This window comes from Echeneis naucrates, chromosome 10 (genome assembly GCF_900963305.1).
Source record: "Echeneis naucrates chromosome 10, fEcheNa1.1, whole genome shotgun sequence".
Lineage (NCBI taxonomy): Eukaryota > Metazoa > Chordata > Actinopteri > Carangiformes > Echeneidae > Echeneis > Echeneis naucrates.
This window is the reverse complement of record NC_042520.1, coordinates 18711347-18723180: the sequence shown is the minus strand read 5'-3', so window position 1 is coordinate 18723180 and position 11834 is coordinate 18711347. Positions and strand designations below refer to the sequence as shown.

The 11834-nt window shown below is 41.2% G+C and overlaps 2 protein-coding genes across 2 annotated transcripts; one reads left to right on the top strand and one right to left on the bottom strand.

The window, feature by feature from the left end:
• The first annotated feature begins 152 nt into the window (after positions 1-152).
• pabir2 (PABIR family member 2) lies at positions 153-6988 on the top strand. The gene is made up of 10 exons (XM_029513099.1): positions 153-1227; positions 1359-1437; positions 1520-1573; positions 1789-1832; positions 1953-2007; positions 2378-2479; positions 2884-2969; positions 3134-3198; positions 3681-3777; positions 5188-6988. The coding sequence occupies exons 1-10, from the start codon at positions 1103-1105 to the stop codon at positions 5324-5326; spliced, it is 846 nt and encodes a 281-aa protein (XP_029368959.1). The 5' UTR covers positions 153-1102; the 3' UTR covers positions 5327-6988.
• Positions 6989-7229: 241 nt separating this feature from the next.
• Positions 7230-11642, bottom strand: mospd1 (motile sperm domain containing 1). The gene is made up of 6 exons (XM_029512246.1): positions 11508-11642; positions 10079-10376; positions 9907-9982; positions 9572-9804; positions 8048-8209; positions 7230-7952 (listed from the first exon to the last, which is right to left on the bottom strand). The coding sequence occupies exons 2-6, from the start codon at positions 10230-10232 to the stop codon at positions 7921-7923; spliced, it is 657 nt and encodes a 218-aa protein (XP_029368106.1). The 5' UTR covers positions 10233-10376; positions 11508-11642; the 3' UTR covers positions 7230-7920.
• Between the last annotated feature and the right edge of the window lie 192 nt (positions 11643-11834).

The window sequence follows — 11834 nt, the reverse complement described above, 5'->3', positions numbered from 1 at the left end:
GGATCGAGTTAAGAGCGTTTAGCAGCAGACGCTGAGCCATGGAGCGGCGGTGCAGAGCTGATCCAGGACTCGGGCTGCAGTGCGCCGGAGTCCGCCGGCTCACGGAGCGCTTTGATTGGGCAGCGCTGCCGACGTTAAATGGGCGTGAAGTTCGCTGCTAGCAGCTAGCTGCTGAGCTCATCTGGGATCCTGCTCTCTCTTGGCGGCGCCCTGCAGAAACGATTAAAACGGCACTTTAGAGCGCTTCCAGCAGACACTTAAGAATTTACTCTAACCCTCAGTAGTTTTCTGGCCGGCAAACAGGAACATTTTGTGAGATGCTGCCCCGGGCTTTCACTCTGGACATGGCATTGTGGTCATTAGCGTTGATGCTAACTTAGCTAGTTAGCTCATCGGGCTAAGTAGCTGGGCTGTAGCCGGAACGACGAGCTAGCGACAAACCGACGGTGTCAGCAGCTCGCATTAGCTCAGCACCGCGTTAGCCGGGAAGTAGACTCACCTCACGGGGGCAAATTAACAGGGGCGCCGCTGGATTGACGTTACGCACATTAGGCCCGAGGGGAACCGTCATTTTGTACGGAAAGTAACGAGCTGGCTAGGCTGGCTAACAGTTAGCTGCCTTGGAGCGCTAACATGCTGTAGTTGCTGCAGAAGTTGCCGAGGTTTGAGTGTCCAGCCTCCGCTGCAGCACGCCAGCAGACTAACAGGTACCGGGCATTGTGCGGTATGTAGCCGCGGCGGGCTAGCCATCCTTCAGGAAAGTTAACCATTAACGTCTTAACGTTTCAGGCAACGTTAGCACAGGCCGTGTGTGGCCCGACAGAGTGATGATATGAGGGATTGTAGAGCTCAAGTTGTGATGATTGCCAACCATTGTTGAACTGCTGTAGTCTCAGTCACCGGCGGTGGGGCCTGGTAGGCTGCTGCAACACTGCGTTAGCTCGTCGGCCTCCCGTCAGCTCTGTGGCCTGCTTGATTGATGATGTTTCTCCAAAACATGTCAAGTTGACCAAGTTTGGAGAGCAACCATGTAACACCATCGAGCTTGAGGTTAACCATATTGAGATTCAGGACTTGGCGACAGGCAGCACAAGCTTACAGGATGAATAACTCAGGAGTCATGCCACAAGAAAAGATGGAGCTGGATCTGGAGATCCCATCTTCGTTAGTCCAAACCGATGGACACTTGAGGCGATCCAACAGTGCACCCATGATAAATGGATTAAGGTTCCACATTATGACATACTTGATCATTTACTACAGAATCCTTTGCTGAAAACTTTTTATTATTATTCTCACTCGTTCATTACTGTCCACATGGCACATAACATGGTTGGTCTTTGAATTTGTTGTTGCAGTGACAATTCCCAAGTGTTCCAGAGAGAGGTCCTGCGCAGCCGGAGAAATAGCACTACAGTTGTCAACAGGCCCAACATGGTAGACCACTTAAACACAGGGTTACCCAAATGAGTGTGTGAACTATTCAATATTGAATGTCAGCTCGCATGCGTTTTTTCAGGTCCCTTCGTCGCCTATCCGTGTCCCCAGCACCAGACTACATCAGATCAAACAAGTAAGAAATGCAGAGTTGCCTTTGATGTGTATGGAGAGGTTTCATTTTGTGATTGAGTATGAGGGACCACAGTCTCCCCGTCAAGCCATGGAGAGTTATGGCATTAAACACATGCTGTAGTAAAAGGTGGTGGAGCGTGCAGGGCCATAATCAGTCCTGATCAAAAGAAAAGTTCTTCATACTTAATGAATACGAACTGTTGTATGCCTTTGTAGGAAGAAGGTGTTGATGTGATGAACAGAGAAACGGCTCATGAACGGTAAGCTGCACATTTATTGGTTCAGTTGGTGAAGAGATGAAGTACACTTCCACATTGGCACCTTGTCTGTAAAATGCTGATGGGCATGAATTAAATACTGTAACTATTTTGTACACACAGGGAAGTTCAAGCTGCCATGCAGATGAGCCAGTCCTGGGAAGAAAGCCTTAGTCTGGTAAAATAAAATAGTACAGTCCTCATTGGAGTTTGTCCAAAACGCCATCAGTGTTGTCATCTCTCTTTTTTTTTTTTTTTTTTTTTTTTTTTTGAATCCTTGACAGCTATGTGGTACCTTTTTTGTAGTGCATGTTTTGGCCTTGGGCTATAGCTGGCCTCTCTATATCTGTAGAGTGGGCAAATGCAAACATGCTAGATCAAGTCTTTAAACATGTGGGAGTTAACAGGGCCACCAGTCTTTCAAGGTCAGACTGAGTTGGTAGTATAATACTCCAACATTCTTGCTGTTCATGATTATTTGTCTGTCTCTGTTACTATAGACAAACATTAACAGATGATGAAAGTATGCCTTAATACTGTCTTTCTAGAGTGACAATGATTTGGAAAAGTCGGCGTCCTCGTCTCCAAAGCGCATTGATTTTGTGCCTGTGTCACCTGCCCCGTCTCCAACAAGAGGGATAGGAAAAAAGGTACACTAGTCCTCAGTATTCTGGTGTGTATTTCTTACTGGGTTAAAATTGGACTGAATTCCCCCCCGCCCCTTCCCCCAAGTTGTGGCGGTCAGATAAATGAATGGAGGTCTGTCTGGCTGCTCAAAGGAAACATTGGTTTAGAATAAATTAGTCTTATCAAAAACCACATCAGAGTTCATGAGTAGAAATTGTTCTTGGTGTCTGATGCATTCACATTTTGCTGTACATTTTGGGGAAAATAAGTCACAGAACTGAAATAAACTGTGGGTTTGACAAAGATACATTATCAAAACAATGAATGCGTTTTTCATATTGGACAAATGAAGTTGAAATAATGCATATTTTGATGTCTCAATACCGTTGGTTTTCCTTTTCTCTTTTTTACTTTATCTTGTAAGCAGCAGTGTTTCTCTCCCTCACTACAAATCCTTGTCAGTAGCAATGGCCTAACACCTAGTCCAATACCCAGCCCAACACGACGCTTCAGGTCTGGACAATTTTCTTCTTTTTTTTTTTTTCTTTTTTTTTAAGATATTTCAGTTAACTATAATTTGTCTGATTGGCACATCTAGTAGTGATAGATTTTGTGCAGTGGTTTCTGAATTATAAAATATAGTGGTTTGACAACATGTGAGTTTTTCTTCTCCTCAGCCGGCGAAGTCAAAGCCCCATCAACTGCATCAGAGCAAGCATACTTGGGCCAATAAAACGCAAAGGTAAGACACCCAGCACAGGCTGGGCTTTCCCTATACGTGCAGTTACGGCAGTTGTTAAGCCGATCTAGAGGAATGTAGTATTCATGCGACATATAAACCTCCCTAGGCTGTATAAAGTTTTTTTTTTTTTTTTTCCCCCCCGTGATAATCTTCAAATCTTTAAAAGCAGTGTAAGTCTTTTATAGCTAAAGAGTTATTACATAAGTATAGCATAGATGTTATACTCCAAGTGCTTCTGTTGGCACTTGGTACCACCAGCAGTCCACTTAGTCTCTTGATAGATGTTTGACACATTCATTGTGTAATTATGAAATCCAAGTCCAAAAAAACTGGCCAGAAACTGAAAAGAGCAGAAATTCATACTATATTAGATTATGAATACAATAATTAGACAAAAGCTCATGCAGTTGTCCTTACTATCACAGTCGCACACCTAGTGTATGAAGACAGATTTGAAATTGCAAGGTGTTTGATTTTTGCAGGTGAGATGGAGACAGAGAGCCAGCCCAAGAGGCTCTTTCAGGGCACAACCACCATGCTGTCTTCTGACGTCTCCAACCTGTCAGATCTCAGTTCTTGGTAAGACTGTCAGATCCTTGTACAAGTAAAACAAAATTTTAAATGACGACAGAGTTGCTGTGTATTAGATATACTGCAACTGTATCCTGCATTTCTTCCTAGTGTTACAAAACTGCCATTTAAATATTGTTTTTTACTGAGCAGAATAACAAGCACTTAGTATCTTTCACTGTGAATGGGCCCAAAATTTGAATACATCTACTGATAGGACCAAGTTTTGGACTGATCTGATCTCAGTAAGATGACGTTACTTATAAAAACCCGCTAAGAACTGCTAACATTGAGTGTCAAGTTGCTTCTGGGTACAAAGATTCAACAATAGTTGTTGGTATTTATTTGCTCCCGAAGTAGCAACACGTATGAGTGAATGTGTTAATTTTCAATCCTTTTTCGAGCTGTCATCTGCCATAGCACAAACATCTGTAAATAGACCTGTTGCCTGATGTAAAACCAGGAACAAAGCTGCACTTGGGGATGGAAATGCAAGCTCCAGCCCTGTGAAATGAGTTTTGAAACACAGAATAACTCAAGCGCCTTAGATGGAGCGCCAACCCATAATGGAAAAAAGTGGACAGATGTTACAGTGATAGACTGATGTCTCTCCCCCCCCTAAAGTTAAATAGCTCCCTAAAGTTTTGTACAGAAAAAATGTTTTCAAAAATTTCAATATAACTGAAAATTTTATCTTTCACTTTTCCTTTTTTTAAGTTCAAATAAAAAGTGCATGATGTTCCCAGGGTCAGCAGCATCTCAGAAAATTGAAATAAATTTCTGCCAAGACACCTGGAAAACGAACTTTTTTTTTTTTTCTTTTTTTTTTTTGCATCATGCAAAAACGGGCCCCACCACTAACACTGTATCCAGTTCTCTTTATACATCCATGTTCAAAACGTATCTTCCCCCCCGGACCTTCTCCATTCGGCAAAACTTGTTCTCTCTGCCGTGTGTGAGCACTGCATGTACAGCTTTCACTGCTGATTGGCTGTTACCCGTGCTGTGGCTCTGTGTAACCAATCAGATGGTGCTTTGGGTGGGACAATGTTGGAGACAGAGTAGTGGCAGCAGACAGAGGCTGCATCAGAGATTTAAAATGATCTCTTATCGGCCATCAGATTTAAAAAAAAAAAAAAAAAAGGCAGATGCAGATATGGATCAAAATGCCGATAAGCGGTCATCCCTAGATTTTACTTATCTGCATGTCAGATAACTGCTCACTCTCCTTTGAAAGGGCAAAGAGAGGGCAGTGTAAAATGTCTCATTTAAAAAACCAAAAAACAATTAGGGTAAAAGGGCTTTCATTTCAGTGGAGAGAAAGTCACTGTAAAACGGAATTGGAGAAGTGACTGACACCAGTGCAGCAGAAGACAATTCGACATCCTGCAGACTCACTGAACTCCAATTTTGTTTCAGTCACTCTCCTGATTTACTGGACGGCAGCCTCAGCAGCATCAGCTCCTCCACCGACTCCCCAGGCAAAATGGAGGGAGTGTCGCCCTCTTCGTCCAGCAACTCCCCCTTTGCTTCCCTCCAGGATTTGTCCCCAAAATGAGAATGGGATAGCAAGAGATGCTAAATGGACTGGTGCAAAAAAAAAAAACAAAAAAAGAGACTCTCCAAGGAACCAGTTTCCTCCTTAGACCCTCCACCTCACAGTTGCCTAGTTTTAGTTAAATTTTCCACATCTGCTTCTGAACAGCTGTTTTCATGGCTACAGTTTGGAGGGTTTAGATATTAAGGAAATGAAAGCCATTGACGAGGTTTAATGTTTAAGAGGTATAGCTAGTGAAACTGGGAATGACTGAATACACTGTGAGCACCAGCTGCTAGTAGAGGATCTTGGATGGTGCTTGGCTTCATAGTGATATTGTGTTTAATGGCTATCCTACAAAACTGTCCTTCCAGTTCCCCTTACTGGAGAAAGACTTTGAGCACTGGACAAAAAGAAGACTATTTGGATGTGTACATTTTCTGTCCACAGGCCTTTGTATGTACACAATGGAGATTTTGTAAGAAAAAAATTAACTTATTGTTTTCCTGCTTTATTTGTAATTATGTACATATTAACCTTGTCAAATTTAGTACATAGTTTTTAAGTTTGGCTGTGAGGTGAATGTGGGTACAGGTCTTCAACAGCAAAAGTTTAGTTTAGAGGAACATCAACTACATCTGGGGTACAGCTATCGAGATTTACTTATTGCTCTAATGAAAAAAGTTTTCATGAGATATTTGTAGTATTTTTATGAAAGAGGCTGTGAGTCTGGCTTCAGTTCACTTGTACTGGCTTGTAAGTTTCCCTCTCTGTGACTTACTGCAGCTTTAATTGCATCCTTGCGCAATTGTTGCACCTAGCAGTGAAATAAGATGGTTATCGCTGGTGGTCCTTCAACACTAAACGGTTCCTCTGTGTCCTGTGTTCTTGTCAGGATGTGTTTTGTAGATAAAGTATAGAAATTATTGTTTTTTGTTTTTTTTTTTCTGGCAAAATGTTCTTATTTATGAAAAAGTTTATTATAAAAATTGGATGGTGATAGGTTCCTGTCCTAGTAAAAGTGACCCATTTGTGAAGTCATTTACACCAAATCAACTGACTGCTGGAATGTGGTTTAAAAACAAGGTGGCACCATATTGTGAGTGAAGTGGTTACATTTATTAAAAGCTTTTTTTGCACAGGATGCTCAATCCTGTAATGTTTCAACAAGTGTGTAATGAAGGGAAGACCCTTAAATTTCACCTGTCTCTTAAAGAAATTTTAGAGGTACAGTGTATTGAGGTTGACTGTACTTGCAATTGTCCATATCTCCTTTGTATCTGAACCCCTTCATGGCTCTGCAGCTTTTCATGTATATCTACAAAAGGAAGTGATTGTAAATCATTGTATGAAAGTGTTCTCTTTAATTTAAGGTAAAGTTTGGTTGCTTTTTTTTTTTTTTTTTTTTGCTGAATGTTTTTTTTCTTTTATACAAATGATAAAATGGAAATAGCAGTCGGCTTGTCCTGCTGCCAACAAGGTATTACTTCTAAGATGATATGTTTTTCATAGTCATCTAGAGAAGCATTCAGGGCATGACTAGCAGATAATGATATGCTGCACTGTATGTCTGTAATGGAGAGGCTGTAATCAGTCAAGCTGGCTAACACCATGCCTCTGCTTGCGTCCTTTGTGATTCTCATCGTAGCGGACATCAGAAATAAATAAATTATTTCTTTATTATGTTTGTGTGTGGTGTTTTTATTGTTTTTTTTTTTTTTTTTGCCTGGAGCATTCAATTGTACCAATCACCACAGTATGATTTGGTCATCTCTCTTTAAACATCATTTACCGCACTGGGAACAAGCAGCAAATCAATTATTTGTGGCAGAGCACATCACACAACTGCACCCTCTTCACCAAACCTGTTTTTTTTTTTTTTTTTTTTTTTTTTTTTTAAGAAAAACAATATCCTGATGTGATATTAACATTATACCAGACACATCGAGACTTTTTATTGAATGTTTGATGCGGCATCAATGTAGTATGGCAAACAATTTTCTGTAAAATCTTTCCTTTGGTGACATGTAAAAGTATTTTACTGCTGAAAAAACTGAAAATAAAAATTCTGATAAGATACCCACACATGCAAATAACTGCATTTAGTCCAAAAGTCTACACACAAAAAAATGCTTTAAAACATCAAGGTAATGATGGTCACAGGTGTATACCATAACATATTTTAATTGTTTTATATACATGTATCATGTTTGCAAGTAGATTCCTTCACACTCAAGTTAACCACATTCTGTTACGTAATGGCAATAGAAATACAGACAGAGGGCATATGAGGCCGGACAACACTTTGAATGGCCTCATGTTTCTTCACACGCCGTGTGCTGGGACAGCTCCTCTCACGCCTCCATTGCCTTGACCTAGACACCAGACAGAGGTCTCTCCTGTTTGCATCAGTTCAGTACTGCGTAAATGTATTAACACAGACGTGTAGATATTAAAATTAGCTAAAATGTACTTTTGAGGGGACAGGGTGAGTTGAATGAACACCCTGCCCCTCCTGCTGTCAGCTCTACACATTGAAGCATAGAAGTGCTTCTGGTGTGAGAATGTTCTCCTTGGTCTCTTAGATAATTTCCTTCCTTTCAGCTCAGAGCACTTCATGTGCGTAGGATGACCATTGTCAGAAGACCTAAATTATGAGACAACACAAAAGCATAGCACTGGTGATCAGATTAAAATGCAACTCCATTCTGTCTTGGCAGCTGCAAAAGTTATCTCACCTACCGAGAACATAAGCAGCTACAAGTTTCTTGTTAACACTTAAGTGGAGGTAGACAGGCACAGTAGATTCTTGCTCCCCCAGCGTAGGGAGCATCAGGGCGGCCATACACACCAGCCCAAGCAGCACCGTCAGCAGACTGGGTCCTCCAGCAACAGGACGGCTCTCTGTCAGGCACACACACAAGTACACACTGTGGTCAGATTCATCACTCAAGATAGTACGCTAATTATTTAAAGGAGCAATTCACAATCTTTTTTAGATCGAGGACCTCTAAAGTGACACAAATTAGACAAAACAAAACAAAGAATTTAGTTTTTAGGTTTTTGATTCCAGGAACAGTTTGAAGTCCATGACTAAAATAGTCATGTAATCTTTGTAGAACTCATGAATGGAATGCAGTAAAAAAAAAAAAAAAATTCTCCTTATTGCCCACTGAGGGGGTCCTCAGAACCTGTTTGACAATTTTTTAAAAAGTGGGCATGAAAATCCCAAAAACATTAATGCACAAGTCTGCTGTCCGGTGCTCTCCCAGATAATTAAAAGAAACACATAGGCAACAGAAAATTAAACCCTTTGAAGAAAATAGAATCCGAAAGGGAGACACAACTCTGTAAAACGGCTGGGTACTGTGGTTATTTTAACAAGCATTACTCAGACGGGATTGAATTGTGTATTTTCATTAGGTGAACTGCTTTGTACTAGATTCAGTGTTCTAATAAAGTATTTCTAACAGAAGTTTGTGGGATTGACTGAAAATAAACCTAAGTGCCTGAGTAGTGAGATATTACCAAGTGCAGAGGTGTGCCTCACTGATATGTTTTGAATAGTTTTTGTACAGTTGAAACGGGCAGAAAGGGGTAAGATAAGAGTTTATCAGCCTTTGGACACACAGACTGTAAGTTGCTAGTACATGCATCATTTTATTTTTGGTTTGTTCTTGTCACTGAACGCATTGCACAAGTACACAACACAAGTACAAACTAGCATCTGGAAATGAATTTGATAAAGAAAAGTCATACTTAATCGGCTTAGGCTGAAGTCAAACAGACAGATCAGACAGGTCTAATGACACTGAGCCAATTGAAGTGATAACCATCAAAAAAAGGTGTTGATTTTAGTGGACTGTGACAGCACTTCACCACTTCGGTGGTGTGTGTTGTTAGTGTGTTGATGTCGCATCGAATTAAGCATGTTTTCAGCATGTACTAACTATTAAAGGACAGTCTGTTAGTGCTTACCAGCACCTCTAAAACTTTAAGTGCATAGAAAGAAGAGCCACATAACGGACACCTGCCTATCTGCAACAAGATCAAATGTGAATCCATAGATGATAACAACCTAGACATTATTGTGTTTCTACTTTTATGTATAATGTTTTTGAGAAACACTTTTTTATTCTAGGCGACTTTTGGACTTTTGCCAGTTCATTGGCAAAATAAAAAAATGTGATTCTGTGGCCCATATTTCATTTTTTTAGTATTTGGCTCCACCTAGTGTTATTACCACGCATCAACCCTTTTTCCTACCTGTCTGAAATGCAGTCTGCTCAAAAAACTCGCTGTCTGCAAACTGCTCTTTGATTCTGCGGTCCTCATCCTGGGGTCGGGGGCTGGGTGGCTCCAGCGAAGCAGAGGGACGGAGCGTTGCTGTCACCTCTTTGCGCCCCAGAGCTTTCCGCTGACTCTGTTCTGACACTTGCAGTCGGAACTTGTCATACACCCCATAATGGCATGCCCGCACATCTCTGTGTCTGATTACTCTGTGTAGACACAAGAAGTTTAAAGAGACTGTTGATGAACAATAAAACAATCCCATAGATGAGACGTTTTGTCTTTTGGAAGTTTTACTACTGCAAACTTACATGTCAACGCAACATTGTGGCTTGACTGCTCCTGTGGCATCCACCACAGTGTATTTGTTTGGTGCTGTGCAGAGCACTGAGGGAAGGCAAGACAAACAAATTATACATTTTGCATGCAATGACTGAAAAAAATAAATAAACAAACAGTACAGATGTGCCTGTGCCCACTGACCTTTAAACTTGAGAGCGAACTCATAGGGATTGTAGAGAGTGAGCACCTGCTTGTGAGATGTCTGCTCATCTGCGTAGAAGATGAGCTCAGTGGGGAACACAAACACAGGAAGGCTTCCTTCCACCAGCTCAGGCTGTCGATGCTGCTGCTGCATTGGCTCCAGCTGAGCTCTTCCCTTCCCCCGACCGTGGTCTGCCTGGAGCCCCCACCCCTCTCTACCAACTATTAAGCTGTGTAAACCCCCTTTTGGTGGTAATGGTACTTCCCACTCTCAGCTTCTTAGGGCCATGACAAGATACTGTGAAGTGACAAGTAACAAAGTAAATAAAGTAATAAAATAAATAATAGTACATCCACTCATGAGACACTTTCGTGACATTTTCAAGGTGAATCCTGCATTTTCTATTCCATAGTTACCCATTATTGTACTTCTTTTATTTTTATTTCTAGCTAAACTGATACAATGAACTTCCAACATTTGAACAGTAGCGAGCATTTTGCTGGATTTGTGAGGCAAATAGCAATATTGTATTTTTCTAAAATCTAAAAGCAACATATTACTTATAATACTTTATTACCTCAAAAGTTTCTTTCAAATATACAATTTCTTGTTATTTATTATCTGGCACATGTACTGATAACTCACAGTTGCATTTGTATATATACACATAGACTGACTGATTTATATTTTGTTTAACAATGCAGTGGGACCAGAAACTGCTACACCGTGTATGTCTGTCGACTGTTAAAACAAGCTAATCCATCAATATAATAACAGGAAAGGGATGCTTTTTTTCAGCCTAAAGGGTCTGTTCTACCGACCATGTGGCTGGGGCTGGTCACGTGTCTCTGACTGTTTACATGGTTACTTCAGTAGTCGCGGAAACAGGTTCGTAGTGTCGTAAGACTATTGTTCTCCCCGTACATGCCAAGATCACAAAATGACACTTTATTGGAGATAAAGCTCCAGAGACGTTGATTTATACTCTCTGACGCTGTGTTATTTCGTGGTTAAGTTTCCCAGTCGCCTTTAAACGCGTGTCTTTGGAGGATGTAAAGAAACTCAAACTGCCTTGAAACTGCACTGTAATCGGCAATAACGTAAACAAACGCAGGAATAAGAGTCTTTGATGAAATGCCTGGGTCATAAATAAAGGAACTGGGCCACGGTGATAAATAACATCGTGTCAGATGTTCTCCGATCGACACTTGAGGTTTCCGACGGTTTTCTATCTGTGACACTGTGATAACACACTGTTACAGTGTAACGCTAACAGCATACAGTGCTGGGAAGGATGGCTAACGTTAGCTGCTAGGAAAGCCACAGATGATAGCTAATAGCACCAACGTTGTCTACGCGCGGTGCCATTACACTAAACAGACCAGAGAGTAGTTTTACTTCAAGACAAGACCGAGAGTGGGACTTTACCTTGTTGTCAGCACACGGGTCCCTGAAACGACAGTGGTCTGACCAGGGTTTGTGCTTGTGATTTCACCCTGTTGTTGTTTCTCTCCAGCGTTTTTTCTTTGTCAATAATATACTGCGGACCCCGCGGTGCATGATGGGATGGCAGAGGACAGGCGATACGTGCAAGGCGTCAACACACAGTTGGACGTCAAGATGTTTTAAGCACGGAATAATGTGTTTCTAATAACTTGTCCGAAATCCTGTAAGTTAAAAATGGATAACCATCACAATAATTTCCACATTTGCGAGGCTTCTTATTTATATTAATCACAATAAGTACATTGATAT

Bases quoted from the DNA above. Each gene is read 5' to 3' on its own strand.
- pabir2 (XM_029513099.1), top strand. From the start codon at position 1,103: ATGAATAACTCAGGAGTCATGCCACAAGAAAAGATGGAGCTGGATCTG. The intron at 2,970-3,133 runs GTCTGGACAATT...TCTTCTCCTCAG, and splicing joins AGCCCAACACGACGCTTCAG to CCGGCGAAGTCAAAGCCCCA. The intron at 3,778-5,187 runs GTAAGACTGTCA...ATTTTGTTTCAG, and splicing joins CTGTCAGATCTCAGTTCTTG to TCACTCTCCTGATTTACTGG.
- mospd1 (XM_029512246.1), bottom strand. From the start codon at position 10,232: ATGCAGCAGCAGCATCGACAGCCTGAGCTGGTGGAAGGAAGCCTTCCT. The intron at 9,805-9,906 runs GTAAGTTTGCAG...GTGTCTACACAG, and splicing joins CCACAATGTTGCGTTGACAT to AGTAATCAGACACAGAGATG. The intron at 8,210-9,571 runs GTAGGAAAAAGG...TGTGCCTGACAG, and splicing joins GCAGACTGCATTTCAGACAG to AGAGCCGTCCTGTTGCTGGA.